This window comes from Zonotrichia albicollis, chromosome 28 (assembly GCF_047830755.1).
Source record: "Zonotrichia albicollis isolate bZonAlb1 chromosome 28, bZonAlb1.hap1, whole genome shotgun sequence".
Taxonomy (NCBI): domain Eukaryota; kingdom Metazoa; phylum Chordata; class Aves; order Passeriformes; family Passerellidae; genus Zonotrichia; species Zonotrichia albicollis.
The window spans coordinates 3,089,129-3,111,094 of NC_133846.1; the positions used below are offsets into that span (position 1 = coordinate 3,089,129).

General features: G+C 48.3%; 1 protein-coding gene across 1 annotated transcript in view; it reads left to right on the forward strand.

The window, feature by feature from the left end:
- The window catches only part of SYT6 (synaptotagmin 6), a 36,578-nt gene that overhangs the window by 11,837 nt on the left and 2,775 nt on the right, over window positions 1–21,966 (forward strand). Inside the window, exons 2-6 of the mRNA XM_005495714.4 lie at window positions 6,903–7,236; window positions 10,173–10,731; window positions 15,398–15,518; window positions 16,355–16,526; window positions 17,716–17,866. Coding sequence (XP_005495771.1) covers window positions 6,903–7,236; window positions 10,173–10,731; window positions 15,398–15,518; window positions 16,355–16,526; window positions 17,716–17,866 — 1,337 coding nt within the window. The remainder of the gene's footprint in view (window positions 1–6,902; window positions 7,237–10,172; window positions 10,732–15,397; window positions 15,519–16,354; window positions 16,527–17,715; window positions 17,867–21,966) is intronic.

Here is a 21,966-nt window from a genome sequence, read left to right on the forward strand (position 1 = left end):
GGCGCTGCCCAGGCTCCCCAGGGGATGGGTACGGCCTTGAGGCTGCCAGAGCTCCAGGAGAGTTTGAACAACACTCCAGAGATGCCCAGAGTGGGATTTGGGGTGTCTATGCAGGGCAGGAGATGGACTGGATGATCCTTGTGGGTCCCTTCCAGCTCAGGATATTCTATAATTCTGTGATTCTGTTCTGGATGGGTCACGGTGCCAAGCACCGCTGGGATTTCCTTCCCCTCTCCCAGACTCTGGGGTGCAGCTCTCGGCCCTGGGCCCTGAGGGAGCCTGAGCAGCCCTGCCGGCTCTGAGTGGGGTGTAACAGCTCTGCCTGCTCTGGACAGGGCGTCCACAGCTGCCACCTGCTCCTGCTGCTGCCAGCAGAAGCTGTGAGGGCCTAAAAAGCCATGTTTGTGACCCTGGGGCCCACAGTGATGCAGGGGCCCTGTTAGTGACCCTGGGACCCGCAGTGATCCATGGCTCAGTGTGCAGCCCTCCCCACCTCCCACAGCACGAGACAACATCTGAGGGGCAGCAGGAGCTCTGCCCCACGCAGAACTGTGTCCTGACCTGGCCCTTTAACATCTGCTGAGAGGCTGATGGAATATTTCCCCCTCTCCAGGACCCAGCTCTGCTGCTGGAGCAGCAGCTCCTGCTGCCAGGCTGCCTGTGAAGAGCCAATTGACGGCAGCCAGACTTTGAAGTGACAGCTCCTAATGACTCGTCTAGCTCAGGAATATTTCAGGGCATATTCCTGTAGCTCCCGCCTGCCTGCCTGCCTGGAGAACACCACCAGCAAATCAAGAACTTGATGAAGTTTCAAATGGCAGCCAAATGGCGGCGATGGGGGCCTGAAATGTGGCAACAAAGGCATCAGTAAGGGGACTGAAACACTGGACACAACCCCAGCAAAGAGGGACAATCTGAGTGGGCTTGCAGTGCTTCCCTGTCACTGCCAAGCCCCGTGCTCCCCCTGTGAGCTCTGGGGACACAGAGCCTGCTGCTGGGGGGGTGACAGGGACAGTCTGATCTGTACCATTGGCTCTGCTACCATTCCCAAGGCCATGGCAGACTTGGAGGGGGATGAGGAGCTGGCTGAGCACTGCTGCACTGCAGCTCACCTCTTCCCCAGTGCAGCATCCCAGGATTTATCAGCCAGCCAGCTGCCTTTCCTGAATCCCTGTTGCAAAGGGCTCTGCTTGCTGCTGCCCTCCCTGCTGCCCCTCAGGGTTTGCTCAGGGGACATTCCCTCTTGTCTCTGTGGTGCTGCTGTGGGGTTCTAATATTTGATTTCTGTTCCATCCAGTCCCTGTTCCTCCCTTCAAAGCTGAGCAGCTTTGCTAAATAAACATCTCAGTGGCTGGGGTTTAATGGAACCCTTCCTCCTCCTCTGCAGCTGCTGCCCTGTGCTCGCCCCTGCCCTCACCTCTGAGACCCACCACAGCCCCCCATGGCCAATTTCCAACCCTCAGCTAATCAGGCTTACATTTCTGATGCTCCTCAATCGAGAGAAAATGAGATCAGCAGTTGGTGGGAGCCTCACGTGGTCTCTTGTAGCCCCAGAGCTGCTGCTCTCCTCCAGCAGCACCTCTTGTACCAATCCATCACTGGAGTGCGTGCTCCCTGCAAAGCCCTGCAGAAACAGAACAATATATCCTCACAAACACTCCTGCAAGAGAAAAAACGAGCAGAAAACGGACAGAGAAGCCTGCAAGTCTCTGCTGGGCTGCTGTGAGTGATGTTTGCTGTGTGGGGAGGCAGTAATCCAGCCAGTGAGAGTGAGGCGATCACCATCACCCTGCTCTGAGCTCTGCCACCCTGGAGCTGCCCTTCCAGGGGCATTGGCTGTGGGAGGGTGTTCCATGCCCCAGGCTGCAGCTCAGAACAGCCAGGAGCTGCTTTTATAGCTGAAGGGACCCCAATGTCTCCTTGATGCCCAGATTTGCCATGAACCACCAGAGAGCTTAGGAGGAACAACCTGTGACAAGGAAGATGTCCCTGGGCTCTTGTCAGGGTCAGGCTGGTGGCTGTGTCAGGCTGAAGGTGGCAGAAGCTCAGGTCAATGTCCCCACTGCCTTGGTGAGGGGCTCCAGAGCCTGAGGAAATGTCTGTGCCCTCACAGGTGATAATAGAGGAATGGGACATCCAGGTCCTGGGGGCTGGTGGCCTCACCCTGGTCCCACACTGCACCTCACAGAGAATTTCCAGCCTCTCCAACTTCCACTCGTGCCATTCCAACTTTGTTTAAATGCAACAGGTAGCTGGAATGAGTAATGGCTGCTGGAGTGCTGAGAGAGCCATCAAACATGTTGTGTTTTCTCTGTGGGGAGTGGGAGGAAGGAAAGCTAAATTACATCTTGGGATATTAAATATAACTCTGCACATTAAACTCAGAGTTATCCATGAATCTCTTTAATGACAGCACAAGCTACTTCACAGCAGTAAAAGTCAATGTTGCCACAATTAGACCACTATTGTCTTGCAGTTAATAGACTGCTCTAATCATGACTTTGTCATATTATTAATCGCTTTTGGGTTGGACTGTTGCTAATTATCCCCTTTGGTAACTCAGTTTAGGCATTAGGAAGTCAGCAGGGACATCAAGCTGAAAGGCTGTTGGACCATATCTCTTCATTAGCTCCCATCCAGGATGAAACAAAAAGGGGGTTGTGCTGAGGAGCTGCTCTGTGATCCATGGTGGGAAGGGTTGGATTTTAACCAAGGAGTGTTTGCCCTTTCCTCAGTTTTCTTTTAGCTTCACAGTTTTAAACTGTAAACCATTGATTCTTTGTCCTGCCCTGGGCCGTTTGTCTTTGATTTAAAGGCAGTAGGAAGTAGTGACCTTGGAAATGTTGCAGGTTTGAACTTTTTGGTGTGGTTCAGTAGCAAGGGGTTTGGGTGTTACAAAATCAGTAAAAACACAAACCAAGAAATCAAGTCAAAGGAGAAATGGGATCAGCTTTGGGTGACATTGAGGGAATCCAGTCTTGTTTGTGCTGTTGGTGTCCCCATTCCTGTCAGCTTCAGGACTTTTCTGTGGTGTTTTGGTAACAAGTGCCAATACAAGTACCAAGTAACAATATACCTATAAAATAGGTATATAATAAATACATAAGCTCAATGGCTTATCCGGAATATATCAGCTCAAGAACATAGATCACAGAATCACAGAACCATGGAACATTGAGGGGTTGGAATGAACCTTGAAGATCACCTGGGCCCAAATCCCTGCCATGGGTAGGGACCCCTCATGCCAGACCACGTTGCTCAAAGTCTTGGCCTGGCTTTGAGCACTTCCAGGGTTGGATCCTGTCAGTGTCCATGTCCATCCCTTCCCTGCTCCTCGTTGCTCTGAGGGAGCTCTGTCACTGCTGCCCTGCAGCCAAAGCATTTTCCAGTCAAAGATTCCTTGGGGAAGCAGTGCTTGCTCCCAGAGGGAGCCAGGCTGGAAAACAGCCATGTTAATTTGTGTTTGTAACCTCCTTCTTTTAAGCTTTATCTTTTCAATTACAAGCTGTAATAATACCAATTTTCCAGTTTCCCCCATGTCTCCCATGGGAACTGGGTGAGGATGAGGGAGCAGCACTGAGTTCTATGGGACTCGGGTGAGGAATGGCTGGAGCTGCTCTGCACTTGTACCACAGCCCTTACCTGATAACAAAGTGGCAAATAACTGTGAATTTTTAAGAGGGAAACAGAACAAAACCATATTTCTTGTCGTGTTTTTCCCCAGGCGGGACATTACTCAGAATGGTGATATGAGTCTCCCTTGTGAGCAGTTGGGATCTGAGCTGTTCCTGCATTAGACAGAGCCCTTCCTCCCTGCTGGATGCAGGCACATTTTCCCTCTTTTCCCCAAATCTTGGATCCAAACCTTGAAAAACAGGGGATAATATCACCCAAGGAGCTTGTTCTTCCCCTGGGCTCAGGTGTCCTTTTGGGAGAGTTGGCTTTACCTCCACTCATTCCAGGAAAACCAAAGCAGCCTCTGACCCCAGGGCATTTTCTGTTAGGTGAGAATTTATCTTGTTTTTACAGTTTCTTGTAAGTTAAAGGACATTTAAAGCACAACATTTTCCATACCAGGTATTTTTGAGAAAGTAACAGGTATTTTCAAATTCATCAGAGAAAGCTCATTAAATCAATGAAGGTCAACTCTGTCCAATTGATATTTAAGTTTAATAAGTCACAAAAAAGTCTTGGAGAATTCAGTGTCATCTTCAAACAAGCCAATATTCTAAGCAGGCAGATGCTTAAAAGCTGTCTGTAAAATCCTGATCCCTTCCACTCGTGCTCTGTGTCAGCTGTCAGAGGAAAGAGTAGGAGGTCATGCATAAAAGTATCTGTGAATCCTGTCAGATACATTATGAATGCCAGCCCTGCAAGGAGTGACAGGAGCCAGGATCTTTCTCAAGCTGGCAACAGGTTTTCTGAAAGGATAATTGATTATTTCTGATGGTTCCCATTAATGAGCCCGGTGTGCTGGCAGAGACATGCAGCCTATAAAACTCCTTGGAATGGGTGGAAATATCTTTAAAAAAAATCTTCCCTGTCACGCAGCAATTCCCAGCAGTGAGAGATTCTGCATTGCAATGATTCCCTTTGTACCAACACAGAGGTATTTGCAAAGTCCAGGTTCTTGAGTTTTCTTATGAATGTTTGACACTGAGTTTCCTGGGCACAATTCCAAGATTTAACTCAAAGGATAGTGAAGTGGAACCTCTGTGCTCTCAGCTTTGGTGAGAATACATTTAGGCAAATCTCTGAGGAAGCTCTGCTGCTGGTACAACCTTATTTATTATTGAGTAAGATGGGATCTGTTTATTCCCCCCAGCAGCGATTTGTGTTTCCACCTCAGAGCTACAACAGAAAATAAATGACCTGTACAGGAGGCTGGGAAGGGAAAAAAAAGTTGAAAAAACCTCTGGGTGATGTTTATCTTCCCATCCCATCCCTTCTAGCCCTTCCCTTGGAGTGAAAAACCCACAGGCAGCCAGGGAGCTTTGCCTGGAGCTCCTGCTGGATTTGCTGGGCTCGGTAATTTTGTGGAAAAACAAAATCCTCCAGGATGTCAGGAACAACAGATGGCTCCCAGGCACTGTGCAGGGCTGGCTTCTTTGGGTGTGGATGTCACATTTTGTGTCTGGTGCTGCCTGGAGATTTCACTTATCCCAAATTTGCAGGGGCTGCTGCACTCCCTGAGAGACCTGAGCAAAATTTGATGGTACAAATGTGCTCCTGAGCACTTTGCTGTAATGGTTCACCAGTGGTGGGTGGAGGGTTTGTTGTTTTGTTGTGATTGTGGGGTTTTTTTCCCCATAATTTTTACATTCAGCTATTTATTCAAGATTTAAAACCAAGTCTTTCCTCATATTTCACAGATTTTTCTCACCCTTAACATCAAGGCAAGATTAGATGGGGGTCTGGGCAACCTGGTCTGGTGGAAGGTGCCCCTGCCCATGGCAGGGGGTGGAATGAGATGATTTACAAACTTCCTTCCAGCCCAAACCATCCTGTGATTCTATGATTAAATGTCCTATTACAGCTTTACAAACTAAACTGCATGATCAAAGGGAACAGGAGGTGTTTTATGGCTCCTGTTTAAGGTAAAGCACATCAGGATTCACACTTAGAGCAGCTGTGATGCAGCCCAGGGGGGAGTTCCCCAGCTCAGAAATGCTCAGAGCACCCACCCCATTCCTCGGGGCTCAGGTGGGGAATTCAAACTCACACAAAAAATTTATGGTCCAGGAATGGACATAAATAAAATGGATAAGAGGTAATGCTTGTTCCATATAAACTTTTGCAGGTTTTGGTGATTTTTTTGTTTTTCCTTCTGTCCTGACTTGCACTTTGGTAGTTTAAAGAGTGTGGCTTTAGTGGGCACTACAAATAACACAGCCATCAAGGAAGTGTCCACGAGCTCCATTCCATGATGGAATTCTCCACAGTCCTGATGCTGCAGACTTGCCTCCAGAACAAATCCTGCCTCCACCATCAGGGACTGGTATTCCTTGGAATCCTGAGCTCTCAAAGTTTTGGTCTGCATGAGGATCTGGGAATTAATACACTGTAGGAAAGGAAGCAAAAATAACCAGTGTTTTCTCTTTGTGCAGTGCTGTGAATCATTTCGCAGCCTAGATGATGTGTATATATATATATATATTTATATGCACACACACATATATATATATATCTTCATTTTCCATTTTTCCTGATTCGTCAGCCACACGTATGGAAGCTCTTTCCAGAAAAAGACTGAAACTCAGCACACATGAGGTAAAAGTGTCTCTGAGCATCAGAGCACACACACAGCTCCTGTGCTGCTCAGAGTTGTGTAGCACTTTCTGTACAAACTCCTGCTATGTTTGGTTACTCTGCATCAGCAGCTTGTGATTATTTTTTCCTTGCTGTTGGTATTTATTTTGTATTCCCTATGGGCACATCTGGACAAGATGTGGGTGCTGACAGTACAATAACAATGCACTCCCAGGACCCTGGGAGATGGATTTTTTTCATTCCTGTGCCTGAGCAGCTGTGACATGAAGCAAAAAGGCACACAGCACCGAGCTTGTTTCTATCGTGGAATTGTACAGATCTTCTTGATTTCAGACTCAGCAGTTTGCTGATGCTGCAGAACAAACCAAGGATGGTATTTTATAGCCAGTTTAAGCATCAGGGTGTAAAACTTCACAGCTCTGTCCATATGGAGACACCCATTTTCTCCCCAGGTGTGTCCTGAGCTTGTCAGGGGGTGCTCACTTGGCCTTGGCTCCGAGCTGAGAGCTCGCCATTAGTTGTGATTTAAGTCAGTTTGGACCATTTCTTCCTTTTACTTACGATCTTCTCACCATCTGTATCTTCTTTTCTTCTTTCCCATCCCTCCCTGTCGCTGTCCTTGTCTCCCTCAGAGCTCTCCGTCAGCCTCCTTGCAGTGATAGTCATTGTGTGTGGCCTGGCCCTGGTGGCAGTGTTTGTGTTTCTCTTTTGGAAGCTGTGCTGGGTTCCCTGGAGGAACAAGGCCCTTTCCTCCCACCTGGCCGTGCTGAGGAGCGAGGCAGGCCACAAGGACAGCATGGCAGACAAGCTCAAGGACACGGGGGCCATCAGCTTCCTGGAGGCAGCTGTGAAGATCAGCCACACCTCCCCAGACATCCCTGCAGAGGTCCAGATGTCCATGAAGGATCACATCATGAGGCGCACGCGGATCCAGAGGCAAACCACGGAGCCAGCCTCTTCCACCAGGTGAGGGATGGGGTGGGATCCATGGGATGAGGTGGGATCCATGGGAGCCATGGGATCCATGGGGTGGGATGGGATGGAATCCATGGGATCCATGGGATGGGGTGGGATGGGATCCATGGGATCCATGGGATGTGATCCATTGGATGGAATGGGATCCATGGGATAGGATGGAATGGGATCCATGGGTAGGATGGGATGGGATCCATGGGATCCATGAGATGGGTTCCATGGGATGGGATGGGATCCATGGGATGGGATCCATGGGGTGGGATGGGATCCATGGGATCCATGGGATAGGTTCCATGGGATGGGATGGGATGGGATCTGCAGATGGGAGCTGCAGCTGCTCCTGAGGGGCAGCTCTGATCTCTGTGACAGTGACAGGACCCAGGGAATGGCTGGAGATGGGTCAGGGGTGTTTAGGGTGGTTATCAGGGAAAGGTTCTTCCCCCAGAGGGTGCTGGCACTGCCCAGCCTCCCCAGGGAATGGGTGCAGCCCCGAGGCTGCCAGAGCTGCAGGAGAGTTTGGGCAGCACTGTCAGGGATGCACAGGGGGGATTGGTGGGGTGTCTGTGCAGGGATAGGAGCTGGACTTGATGATCCCTGTGGGTCCCCTCCAGCTCAGGATATTCCCTGATTCTGCTGGGTGGGGCTGAGGTGCTCAGCAGGGACACTGCTCTGTGAGCAGCTGGAGAGGTGGGAGGATTGTTGGATGGAGCCAGAGGTTCAGAGACCATCAGGGAGACTAAACAGAGCACCTACACAGCAGATTACTGTCCAAAGCTTGGCCATTAACCAGTGAATGTGTTAAGACTGTGGCTCTTTTAAAAAATCAGGGATTCAAGCCCTGTTACTGCGACTTGACCTCATTGTGTCAAGTCACCCACAAGCTTTGGCCACTTTAATTTTGTTCCAATATGAGAGGCAGGCTGAAGTATCAATGATGTACCCTGTCAGACAGAATTAGACCTTTTGGCTCTCTCTCTCTGCTGTGGCTCCTGGCAGAAACAATCAGATCAGCACAATTGATGGATTGCTCGCTGCACAAGCCCTGAACCAGCTGTGCTCAGTGCTTGTGCTCAGATGGGGACAGAGACATCAACATCATCCTCAGGAAGTCAGGAAAAGGCTGTGTGGACCTCCCTCTCAGCGTGGACACTGACAGAGATTTAGATTAGATGTTAGAAAGGGGATCTTTACTCAGAGTGGGGTGAGGCCCTGGCACAGGGCGCCCAGAGCAGCTGTGGCTGCCCCATCCCTGGAAATGTCCCAAGGCCAGGCTGGAGCAACCTGGGATAGTGGAGGTGCCCCTGCCCATGGCAGGGGGTGGAATGAGCTGAGCTTTGAGGCTCCTTTCCAACACAAACCATTCTGTGAAATGCAGCATCTCTCCTTGACACAGAAGGAGGTGAAACAGGGACAGGAAGGAGGGATCACAGGGTCCTGGCTGTGCCCCAGCACTTCTGTTTGCCTCGCTGGCCGTGCCTGGGATGTGCACAGGAGTGTGACAGGGAAATCAGGCGCTGCTCAGAAAATTGGCTGCACTTTTGCAGGATTAGTGAGGCACTGATGGCAGCCCCCTGTTTGAAGGAGCTGAGTTAGATCAGCACGGTGCCACCGGCATTTGTGAGCCACACTCTTCTATTTATCCACACTGCTTTTTGGGCAGCTGATTCCCTCTCTGCATGCACACTCTTCCTTCTGCTTTTATTACACCTTTCCAACAGAGGAGGAAAAAACCCTCAGTCAGTCTGAATTAGGACAAACAAAGTGGGACTTAGCTGTACGTGGGCAGGTTTCAAACACACTTTCTCCTTGGCAGGTTCCTCTAATTCACAGCCCAGCCTAACCCTGTCCAAAATACCTCTGAGGAGCCTGCCAAGGTCTCCAAGCATCACTGAAGGCTAATGCTCTGGGTGTAGAGTTTTTAGTTTGGTTAAATAACTCTATAAACTGCTCTTGTAAACACCAGATAATCTGAAATAATGCCCTCAGTCCACAGAAAGCTTTTATGCTTTGTTCAGATAAAGCTTTGCTTACATACAGCTTGTGCTGGAGGAGAGCTCAAGGCAAGAGGCTCTTCCTAACAAGGCTGTGCCTCCCTGCCTGTCAACAATTATCTATCAGTGTCTCATGAGTCTGTTGGAAAAGTCTGGAAGCAGCAATACCCAGCAAATCCAGGCTGGGCAAGGCTTGAAGCAAACTGATCTAGGGGAAGGTGTCCCTGCCTGTGGCAGGGGATGCAATGAGAGGAGCTTTAAAACACTCTGACTCCAAATCATTCTGTGGTTCTATGAAGAAAGCCTCACCTTCTGAACTGGTTATGGATCTCTCACAAAAAGAAAAAAGCAAAAAAAAAAGGGTTTTTTTGTCTGGGAGAGCTTAGGGTGAATGATCCTAAGTAGGCTTTGATTAGGCCAGAGTGGAGGGTGGTGGCAGCTTTGGTTGCTATTAGTTGTAGGTTGACTAGTCCTTCTAGGTCTATTATTTTTTATCAGGAAAGGTCAATTAGGTGGGAGGCAATGTTTTGTCCTCCATTGAGAAAATTAGTTATGCTTAGGGATGGATTAAAGGGTTAAAGTATGCTAGGGATGTGGAGAAGTATCTTGGAAGTGAAAGGACTGAGGTGGGGAAATTCTCCACATGGTGCTGTCCGTGGTTTGGGTAAGGACTTGTTGGAGCCCATCTGTTCAGCTGTGGGCTGTGACTTGTGCCACAGGTGAGAAAACACAGCTTGTGGCAATGCTCTGGAATTTAAGAAATTTGCTGGATTGGTTCCTTGAAGATTTTTGGAGGTGTTCCCTTCCATAACACACCCGGTTTCAGGAGCACCTATGGAGCTCGTTCTGTGCTGATTTTTGAGTGCAGGGGCGAAAAAGGACTTGAAAGCCATGTCCTTGGAAACCCACAGAGCTGTTGTTGTCTCCCTCCTGCAGGCACATCTCCTTCAAGAGGCACCTGCCCCGGCAGATGCACGTGTCCAGCATGGACTACGGGCTGGAGGCGCCGGCCGTGGCCGAGCAGCCCACCAGCATCGGCCGCATCAAACCCGAGCTCTACAAACAGAAGACCGTGGACACCGAGGACCCCAAGAAAGAGGCAGAGAAAACCTGCGGGAAAATCAACTTCACTCTCAAGTACGACTACGAGAACGAGACGCTGACCGTCCGGATTCTCAGGGCTTTTGACTTGCCAGCCAAAGACTTCTGCGGCAGCTCGGATCCCTACGTGAAGATCTACCTCCTGCCCGACCGCAAGCGCAAGTTCCAGACGCGCGTGCACAGGAAGACTCTGAACCCCACCTTCGACGAGTCCTTCCACTTCCCCGTGCCCCACGAGGAGCTGGCGAGCAGGAAGCTCCATCTGAGCGTCTTTGACTTTGACAGGTTCTCCAGGCACGACATGATTGGAGAAGTCATCTTGGAGAACCTGTTCGAGGACTCGGACCTCTCGCGGGAGACTTCCATCTGGAGGGACATTCAGTACGCCACGACGGTGAGTACCTGCTGGGCAGGGTGGGGTAAATCAACCCTTCATGGCTCCCAGCTGATGGTTCCTCACCTCCTGTTAGCTCAGGGACCTGCAGCCATGGCTCAGCTCTCTGCCATGTGCACATGGGATGCCTTGGAGGGCCACCTAGAATGGAGGCTAGACAGATTAAAGATAATAAAGTGGGTTTTTAAAAAAGGCCTTCAATAGATGCACCTTGGGCGGTCAAAAGCCTGGCAGAGACTACACCCAAGATGAACAATGATCATGAGTTTCTCAGGCAGGGTTGGGCTTCTCCACAGGGGTAAATCAACCCTTCATGGCTCCCAGCTGATGGTTCCTCACCTCCTGTTAGCCCAGGGACCTGCAGCCATGGCCCAGCTCTCTGCCTTGTGCACATGGGATGCCTTGGAGTGGCTACCTAGACTGGAGGATAGACAGAGTTAAGAGAATAAAGTGGATATTTATAAAAGGCCTTGAAGAATTATAAATTATTAATTTATAATTATTTAATAATGATGTAAATATAAATATAAATATAAATATAAATATAAATATAAATATAAATATAAATATAAATATAAATACAAATATAAATATAAATATAAATATAAATATAAATATAAGCACACACACACATATATATATATAAAAATTTATTCATATTATTCTTTTGACTGCACCTTGGGCAGTCAAAAGAAGCCTGGCAGAGACTACACCCAAGATGAACAATGGTCACGAGTTTCTCAGACAGATAAAAGTTTGGTCTATTTGCACATCAGGGGTTAATTGTCCAATATAGCTTCAGGTAATGAAGTCCTATTCCCCTGGTTTGCTTCCACCCCTCCATTCACTTTTGTTTATACTTTAATACTTGGTCACCCAAAGCAGAGGGTGACCTTGGTTCTCAGGCTGGAAGGATTGTTTTGTCTGACAAAAATGTGAAAAGAACTTACTAACACTCTATATGGAGTTCAGAGTTCTACACTAGTGCAGTACAGGATCTGAAAAATATAAAAGCTAAAAACTTAAGGCACCACATGATCACAGTAAGGAAGACCTCTGCAGAGCCAGTACCAGCCCTTTGGTGCTGAGAGGTGCTGGATGTGCTGCTGGCAACTCTTCCAGAGCTGGTTTTGGGTCTTTTAATAGTTCTGTTGAATTCCCTCTGGAAGAGAAACCAAGCCTCAGAGAGGAAAAGTCCCAGCCCTTTCCGTGTCACACGGAGCTGGCAGGAGAAGCCAAGTGCTCACATTGATCACTGAGTGCAGAGCAGTGACATTAACCTCTCCATAATAGCTGTCTGCTCCTCCACTGCCCTCCCAGGAGGATCTGGCTGGTCCTCAGGGTGAGTGAACGATTGAACTGCTCTGCAGCTGGACACTAAATCAGCCATTGTCATTGTCATGTCACATTGTTATTCCTGAGACTGAAAGATGAGACATCCCCACCCCTGTGGCTGAAAGCGTGGGCCCTGTCACATCTTTCCTGGTGACTGGCAGAATGCCACAACTTGCAAAAATCTGTCCTGCAGCTTCCCTCATAGCTCATCTCATACCTTTTGCTCCCCTGCACTCTGTGCCGAGGAGGGAACTGTCAAACACAAATATTTACTGTGGCCAGCAGTGCCACAAGACATTTGCTTTGTAACTTTTTCTCAGCACTGTGTTCCCCACCAGCTGAACCTCTTGGTGACTTCCACCAGTGCTCATTCTCCTGCTGCAGGGTGTCCAGAACCTTCTGGCAGCTCTGTGAAGCCCAGCAGGTTTGCAGAGCCCCGTGTCCTGTGCCCAACGGGGTCCCAGGGCCCTCAGGGGACACACAGCCCATCACCCACCCTGGAAAGGGCTCAGGGGCTGGTCTGGGAGGGCACAGAGAGCTTTGGACACAGGGATGGAGGTGGTGCCTGCCCAGAACCCTGGGGCAGTGATGGCAGTGTGCTGGGAGCTGCTGCTGTGCTGCCTTTTGAGCATCTTGCCTGGGAGAGCTGCAGGAAGGAGGCACAGGATCAGCCATGAGGAAAGCAACAGTTTGAGTTAGCAGGGTGCTCACAGCTCTTGGCTTCCAACCTGCAAACAGCCACGGCTGTTGTGATTGATGAGTGGTAATGAAAGCAGAAATGCTGGCAGAGAGGCAAGCAGGCACCAGGCACATCCTTCACCCCGAGAGGGGCTGCTGGAAGGGCAGCAAAGTGCACCTGATGTGCTGATGCCTCCTGGAGGAACCTGCCTGTTGGTTCTGCAAGCAATAGTGGATGCTTTCCCGGCTAAATAATCTCATTTAATGGGGGAAAACCCCACAAAAGCCAGTGGAGATGATACACCAGCAGAGGGGCTGTTGAGGGAAAAGCCTCCAGAGAAAAATCTCATTTAATGGGGGAAAACCCCACAGAAGCAGAAGGGCTGTTGAGGAAAAAGCCTCCAGAGAAGGTGTGAGGGGCGCAGAGCCAACCCCATGGCCAAGGTGTGTTGAGCAAGAGCCCGGCGGAGCTGCCACAGAAACATCCAGCACCACGCTTGGCTCCATCCCCTCATCCTCTCTGTGCCATTCTTAAGGAATGTGCTGCTCCTGGAACATCTCAGCCAGCTGTAGCACACCCAAGGACATTTCTGTTTAATCAAAATTGAGAAGGGTAAATACAGTTTGCACAAAACCCCCAGAAAGCTCTGGGTGCCTAATAATGCATGAGATCAATGGTGTGGGTAAGAGGGTAGGAACACACTTAAGAACTGATCTGGTCAAGTAGCCAGCACTCAGCTGCTTAATTAATGACTGTACAGCTTGTGAATCAGGGAAACATCTTTGGTTTCAAGTCTATTGATTCAGAGCTTCCATTATTTCCTAAAAGGTACTGATATGAATTTTGGAAATGTCCCAATGTCTATAATCTGCAAGAAAATAATGTACCCACAGGACACGCTTTGCTCTCTTGTATTTATGGTTGCAAAGAAAAATCTCTTGACCTGATCCAATGAGGTCAAAGAATAAATTATGTTCATTTTATACCCTGAACGGGTCCTCTCAGTGCAAGGAGAGGAATAGAAGATGAGATGGTGTCCAGAGGGTGCCCTCACCATCTCACACAGGGCTGCTCTCTGCTGACATCTTGTCCAAGGTCTCCTGCCCTCGTCCCTCCCACACCAACTGAGAACAAAGAATGCATGAAAGAACAGCCCCAATCAAAATTTTATATAATATTCATTAGTATTCTGCACAACTAAGTGGAATAAAGATTTAATCTTTGCCTTACCTGAGAATGAGCAGGAAATAATTTGGCAAAAACCTCATCCATCAACAAGATCTATTCCCCTAACACTTAGCAAAGCTTTAAGTGCATTTACTTGTCTTTCTAGTTCCATCACTCTACTCCTAACAGCCACAATTTCTCTTCAGCAGATCATTATATCACATTGAAAGGAATCAAACACACTGTTTCCCAAAATAAACTGCTTGTTTGCTCTACAGATGTGGGATCTGTATGTAGAAAAATAAGATTTTTTTTTTTTAATCCATTTTTAGAAGGTGTTTGGAAATCTTTCTGCTGACTTCAGATGATGATGCTTTCTAGTTTAAATCAGACATTTGGTTTGTTTATTTTTCCCTGACTTCCCATGGGCAAGGCAATGATGGAAAGGGCTTTTAGGAGGTGTAGTCGATGAAGCTGCAGGTACAAGAAGTGCTAAGAGCCACGGATAAAAGTTATTTGATGGGGCACTAAAAGAGTAAATTGTGTTGGCTTCTGTGTAATCCTAAAGTACCAGACATTTCTGAGTGCCATCTGCTGGTTAGTTCCCCATTTATACTCACAAACACACAGCCCCATGCTGTGCCTGCTCCTTGAGGGCATCTCAAAGGGCTTGGTGGTCCAAATGCGGACACATCACAAACTGAAAGCTCAACAGAACCTTCTTGGCTGTCTTCTGGCTTAAAGTTTTACCCCCCAGTTGATAATTGCCCAAAAACTCACACTCACCTTCAGAGAAAACCACTGTGTTACTGAAAGACATTTTCATTTTATGCAGAAATGTTGGGCACTGTCAGTCACAAACCTTCATGACTGAATTCATCCCCACCCACGGCAGGGGGTTGAAACTAGAATATATTCAAGGTCTCTTCCAACCCAAACCAGTCTGTGATGTTCTGAACTGATGGCACTGGCTGTCACAGAAAGTTTCTGAGGAGATTTCTGCAGTGCACAGCTGGAGAACACGGCGCCACTGCGTGTCAGGAGCTCATCTTTCTGTCACCTCACTGTGTTTGTCACATTCCTGGAGCAGCCAGGCACCAGAGACATGTACAGTACATTCCAACAAGACTTGATACTAATTTGATTTCCTCACTGCATTGATTTGGTGTGAGCTATCCCATCTCCTCTGTGTGAGCAGTGGAGCAGGAGTGCTGTGCATTTGCTGTGCACAGCTGGGAGGGTGCAATAGGCAGCCCAGACTCCACTGAGGCAGAGGAAGATTGTCCTTAACTAAAATGTGGAGGTGTAACCTATTTTTCCCATTCTCTGTATTCATTTTTAGCCAAATCGTGTTGGGGTGCACTTGAATAAATTAAAATACCCTTTGCTACAAATGGCAGAGCAGAGGAAATGCTGGGGTGGAGGAGGAGGCACCTGGCTGGTTCTGCACATTTCCAATAAAATCTGTTCTCTGCTTTATTGAAGGAAAGCGTGGACCTGGGCGAGATCATGTTTTCCCTTTGTTATTTGCCAACTGCAGGTCGCCTCACCTTAACAGTCATTAAATGCAGGAATCTCAAAGCTATGGACATCACTGGTTACTCAGGTGGGTGTTTGGTGGCTGAGGAGGATCCCTTTGCAGCCACATCTCCTCCTCTTCCCTCGTTGTACCCTCAGTAGATGGTGGGCCAACCATCACAGGAATACCTGAGAAAGCTTTGTCTGTGTTTTAAATGCAAACAAAATTTTTAAAGTAGACAATTTGTCACTTTTTTCCCATCCCATTGGAGGGTCTCAAGGGTCAGAGCTCTGATCCATCTCTTGGGCTGAACACTTAGATCCCTTGTAACCCTTTATAGCCAGAATCAACTCTTTCATTCCAATTCAGGAAAGGATCATGGCTCACCTGGATAAATCCCACTGGAATGTGCATTCCCCTGTGCTGTGCCCAGTAGTCAAACCTGAGGATCACACCACCTATAGACTGTTTGTATTTGCAGTTTCAAAGAGCTGACTCGCAAATTTAGCATGCACAAATTCTGGTTTTCATCATAAAATCCAATTTCTTTTCCAGACACCCACTTCAGAGTATTTGAATTTCATTGTACGAAAAGCAGTAACAACAGAGACCTTTGCAAAAAATGTTTCTGCTCAGTTGGAGCTTAATGCCATATGAAATGTCTGGGAATTGAGACTTCAGGTGAAACCAGCTCAGCCTTTCTGCAATAATAATCATGCAGTGCTGGTTCTCTGGTGCCTGAAGTTCAGGTCACCACCCACACCAGTATGAGAAATGGAGGATTTTACTGGTCTGCAAATAAACTTTTTTTTCTAAAAGTCCATTTGAAGAGCACCTCTGGCTCTGATAAAGCTGTTTCTATATTGCAAAAGTAACAAAACACATTTTCATCAACAAAAGGTCTTCTATCTCTTCCTCCCTAGATCCATATGTCAAAGTGTCTTTGCTCTGTGACGGGCGAAGACTGAAAAAGAAGAAAACCACCATAAAGAAAAACACACTTAATCCCACCTACAATGAAGCAATAATCTTTGACATTCCCCCCGAGAACATGGATCAAGTCAGCCTCCTTATCTCTGTCATGGATTATGATCGGTAGGTGGGAGGCTCTGGAGGGCTGGAGGGGAGAGCATCCCATTGGGTGCAGATTTTCCAGCTCAAATGCAATTTTCCACAGTGTTTTCCACAGTGTTTTCCTCATGGCAGGGCTCAGTGGTATCCACCTGTCTCTGGTGATATATTGCTACAGTGACATTGATATTTATGGTTATGGAAAAATAACGAGTTTGGCAAGGCTGCTCCTTGCTTTATGGCATTTCCTTGAGCGAGTGCCACTTTCCCCTTGGTTATTTATTGTCCTGCAACCCATTTTAGAAAGCAAATAATGTGAGCCCGAGCAGCTCTGGGCGTATGAATGATGTATTAATGAAGCTGGGGTTATTCTTGCTGTAGAGCACTGCTTACACCTCTGTGGCTGGACTGACCTGCAGAAATAATTTAAAAGCTGCTGTAATTACCTGTGGTGGTGGCAGGGCTGGGGCAGACAGCACAGCCCAGGCTCACCAGCAGCAGGGTCCAGGTGTGGGCAGGTGTGTCAGCCAGAGGGATGGATGGATGGATGGATGGATGGATGGATGGATGGATGGATGGATGGATGGACGGACATCAGGAATAGGTAGGTGCATCCCTGCATCCTTTCATTGGATGGACAGATGGATGGATGGATGGATGGATGGGTGGAGGAAGGAAGGAAGGAAGGAAGGAAGGAAGGAAGGAAGGAAGGAAGGAAGGAAGGAAGGAAGGCAGGCCTGGGAGATAGATAGATGGATGGATGGATGATGGATGGATGGATGATAGATGGATGGATGGATGGATGGATGGATGGACATCAGGATTAGGTAGGTGCATCCCTGCACCCTTTCATTGGGTGGACAAATGGATGGATGGAAAAAGGTAGAGAGGAAGGAAGGAAGGGAGGGATGGGAGATGGGTGAATGGATGGATGATGGATGGATGGATGAATGGACGGATGGTGTATGGAGTATGGGGTATGGGGTATGGGGGATGGATGGATGGATGGATGGACAGTGGATAGAAGCATGGATGATGGATGGATGGATGATGGATGGTGACGGTGTATGGGGGATGGATGGATGGATGATGGATGGATGGATGGATGGATGGATGGATGGATGGATGGATGATGGATGGATGGATGGATGGATGGATGGATGATGGATGAATGGATGGATGGTGATGGTGCTCCTTCTGTGCCGTTCCTCAGGGTGGGCCACAACGAGATCATCGGGGTTTGCCGCGTGGGGATCAACGCCGAGGGGCTGGGCAGGGACCACTGGAACGAGATGCTGGCCTACCCCCGCAAGCCCATCGCCCACTGGCACCCGCTGGTGGAGGTGAAGAAATCCTTCAAAGAGGTGAGTGGGGTGTCCTTCCCTCCCAGGGCCTGGGCTGGGCGGGACTGGGCTGGCTCCAGGCTTTCAGAGAGCTCCGGCTCACGCCTGGGATTTTCTGAGCAGAGCTGAGGGAATTTTCTCACCAGAAATGAACTCTAGAAAACAAGCACTTCTGTATTGCCTCGAAATAGCTCCTTGAGCTCGCAAGCAAGACTAAGAAGAACTGTATTTACAGATGTGACTGTTACATTTTGGGTTTTTTCTTTTCTTTTTCTTTTTTTTTTTTTTTTACTTTTCCTTTTTAAATTAGAAATTGAGAGCAGTAAGGAAAGAGAATGCTGCTCTGATTGCAGAACAAATTGTCCAGGGATATTGCCTATTTCAAGTTTCAATTTTTCATCCTAAAAGATTTTTCTGTTGACTCATCTCCGAGCCTTTGAGGGAGAATAAATAGAACAAATGTAATTGCTCTAAGCATTTCCAGAGAAAGAGATTGACTTGATGCAGCCCCAGATGATAAAATAGGGCTGAAATGCCTGGGTACCATTTCGACCATCTCTGGCATTTTCTTCCCCTTTGCACTCCAATTTCTCACGCTTCTGTGGAGCTCTTTGGCTTTGCCTGATTTAGGTCATAATTTCTGGAGGACAGAGATGTGGAAAAGGGCACACACGCCTTTGACACTTCAAGTATGAGAACAAAGCACCAGCATTTGAGGCCAGTGATACAATAATAAAGGCAATAAAGCCTCCCACTGTATCTGGGGCTGAGGAGGTATTTTCCCTCAAAGCCACAGCATAAGTACTTAACAAAAATCATCTCATTTTCCCCTTGAAGCTGAGTGCTGAGCTGTGCTGAAAGGCAGACACTGGGCTTGCTGAGACTCCACAGTACTGTGAATTAGTGCATAAATCCTGTCTTTCTTTGAAATCTGCTCTTTCCTCCAACAAGAAGGGGTGGGCAGGCCCTGGCACAGGGTGCCCAGAGCAGCTGTGGCTGCCCCATCCCTGGCAGTGCCCAGGGCCAGGCTGGACAGGGCTTGGGGCAACCTGGGACAGTGGAAGGTGTCCCTGCCCATGGCAGGGGGTCGGAGCTGGATGATCCAAGGGGTTGGAACATGATTGAAGTTCCTTCCCACCCAAACCACTGCATGATTAACAAATCAGTTGGTGCTCAGTGCCCTCTGTCCCAGCCCAGCTTGGTTACACACAAAGGAAAACCTGGCAGCTGATATTTTAGCTTAAGACACAGTGGAGGTGGATATATTGGACAATGGACACCTGAAAATTTGCCCTCCTTTATTTGAGGCGATCTGTGAGCTCACCTTGAATCAGCACAGGGCTCATCTGGGCAGGGCTGGGGTGAGTCAGAGCAGAATTAAACCCTTGTGCACTTTGTGTGCTGTGTGCTCTGCCTTTGGGTCCTGAGCAGCCCCAGGGCTCCATTCCCCTTCCCCTGCTGGCCCTGGGCGGGCTCTGAGTGTCACCTCCCACTGCCACAGGGAGCTGGGGACCAGCAGCCACAAGGTTTCACCAATAACGGAACTGATCTCTCATTGGTCTCTTGGCATCTGTAGCACTCCCAGTGTGACACCAACAGTCATGGCTGACCCAGGGACAGGAGTTCCTTCTCCAGGTTGCAATTTTTATGGCTTTACTGCACTATTTTTCAGATGCAGATGGGGTTTTGAAAGAAAAACTCCTGTAAAGTTTTTGAAAATCACTAAGAAAAAAAGTAAAAAAAGGCATTATTGTTATGATGAAACACAGAGAAACCAAGGAAGACATGGAAGATGACTCACCTTCTAAAATATACTTTGAAAGCCATGGCTGAGCCCCCAAGACTCTGGAAAAAAACTGAGTGAATCATTTCACCCCTCAATGCACAGGTCAGGAGCTCTGCTTAAAAGGAAAGAAAAAGCCCTCTGATCATCTGCTCTGGTATTTCTGCCACAAACTGGTGCAGAGAGCCAGCAAGCAAATGGTCCCTGTGTTTATTTGCCCTTTTAGGTTTTTAGCACTGCTGTCTGCAAATCCCCAGAGCAGCCTAAAAGAAAAAACAAACAGAAAAGGCGCAGGCTCCTGGGGAGAAATTAATGGGAAATGGTATTTGACGGTTACAAGACATTGTATCACCTTTTCCATGTTGTGTTTGGGTATCTTTGAAAAGAAATTTGGGGTTTTGGTCCTGTAATCCCAGTTCTGGGTCTCTGTGCAGCTGCTCTATCCTGCTGCTGGCTGTCTGTCCATCTGTCCTGAGCATTCTGGGGGAGAGCTGCTGGCCCTTCACGCCTTCCTCACCTTTGTGGGGGTGACCTCGGGCTGTGCTGGCATCTTGAGCCATCATTTCTATCTTCCTCTTTGTCTTCTTCCTCTTCCTCTTTGTCTCCATCGTCTTTGAGTGTGTTTTTGCTGGGCAGCAGCAAATGGAGCATTTTTGTCCCAGTTGATCCTCGTGATGGTCTCTGTGTGCTCTGACCATCAGTAACAGCCTCTGGCTCCATCCAAATCTTCCCTGATTGAGTGCTTGACCTCAAACCAAGGCGAGGGAGCTGTGATTGAATTGTGCCTTTGATGTCTAAATGGAGGGATGGTGACTGGAGCTGCTCCAGGCACTGCCATCTCCCCTCGCTATGGTTGGGGTCCCATCCTTTCCCCACCCCTCACAGGGGAGAAAAATGTGGGGATATAAAATTTCTTTATATGCCAAAAAACCAACACCCTGCCTGGTGCGCCTTGGAAAAGCTTTGGCCAGGAGAAGGAGCTCCCACTGTATTTTGAGTACAGCTCAGAGTCACAATTTCTGGCGAATTTACCAGGAAAATGTCACCAGAGCTGTGCTGCTTCAAGAGGACGGCCCAGCCCTGACCCCCTTACCCTGCCACAGCAGGGATGGATGGATGGATGGATGGATGGATGGATGGATGGATTGTTGGTTGTGTCCATGGTGTTGGACCGACAGCCTCCTCCTTTGTTGAGCCATGATTCTTTGTCCACCATGAGGACCTGGGCAGCTCCAGCCTCTCCCAACAGTGCTGGGTTAACATGGCCCAACCCCTCATTTCTGTGCCAACATCAACTGGGCCCTTCCTCCATGAGCTGGTGCTGCTCCCTCTTTGCTTTCACTGCTGGAAAAGGCTCCAGTGAAAAGGGAAACACTTCGGATGCACATCATGTCTTTGGTTGCTCCATATTTATCAACAGTATGAATAACAAACCATAATGACTGCACTTCTCTAATGACCATCATCATTAAAGAGGGAACATGGAGAACATGTGCAAATGAATCATTAATTACAGGCTTTTAAGCGCTATCCTCCTCACACAGATGTTCAGAAGGCGAGTTTCTGAGCAGAAAGGGAGAATCCCTCTTTGTGGGGTTGTTCTGACAATCAATTCTTCCCCTCAGCACAAGCTGTTCCCAGTGTTTAGCCCTGAGGCCTCGCTGGCAGCTGCTCCCTCCCTGGTCCTTCAGCCTCCCCACCCCTGCTCCTCCTGCATTCCTCCACCCATCAGCCATGTTCAGGGCTGTGTGCACAAAGGGAAATAGAAATTACAGCTCGTTCTTCTTAGGATTTGAAGGGAATTCTGAAAATGGGGATTTTCCCTGTGATCTGTGAAAGACAAAGCCCGGAATCGCGGGGTCGCGTCATCAGCGCGATGCAAAACGCGTCTTTGATGCTGCCAAGTGCATCAGACTTTCAACATTTATTTGTTTAAAACATTGCTCCAGATAAAAACTGCTGACTCTCCTGAGGGCCAAGTCATGCCCATAACGAAGAATAATCATCTTTAAAGATAAGCCCTTCCAGACTTCGGGGTGTGTTTGATTTAGGTTGAACTGGTCCTGGTTTCTGACTGTAGGCTACACAATGCATGGCTCACCTTTTCTAATTAAATGAAGGAAAAGTATCTCCAGGTTTCTCTGTGGTCATTTGGACCTGTCCTTGGAAGAGTTTTCATCACATTTTTGGAGTAACAACGCTGTCATTGTCATGCAGACAGCACGAGGCAAAGAGCATGGGGAAGGCTCTGCCAAAAACCCATTTCTGTTGTAATTTCTGCAATCTGTTCCCTGGCAATTCTCATGGGGAGGTTGTACCAGTATTATCAATTCCTCAG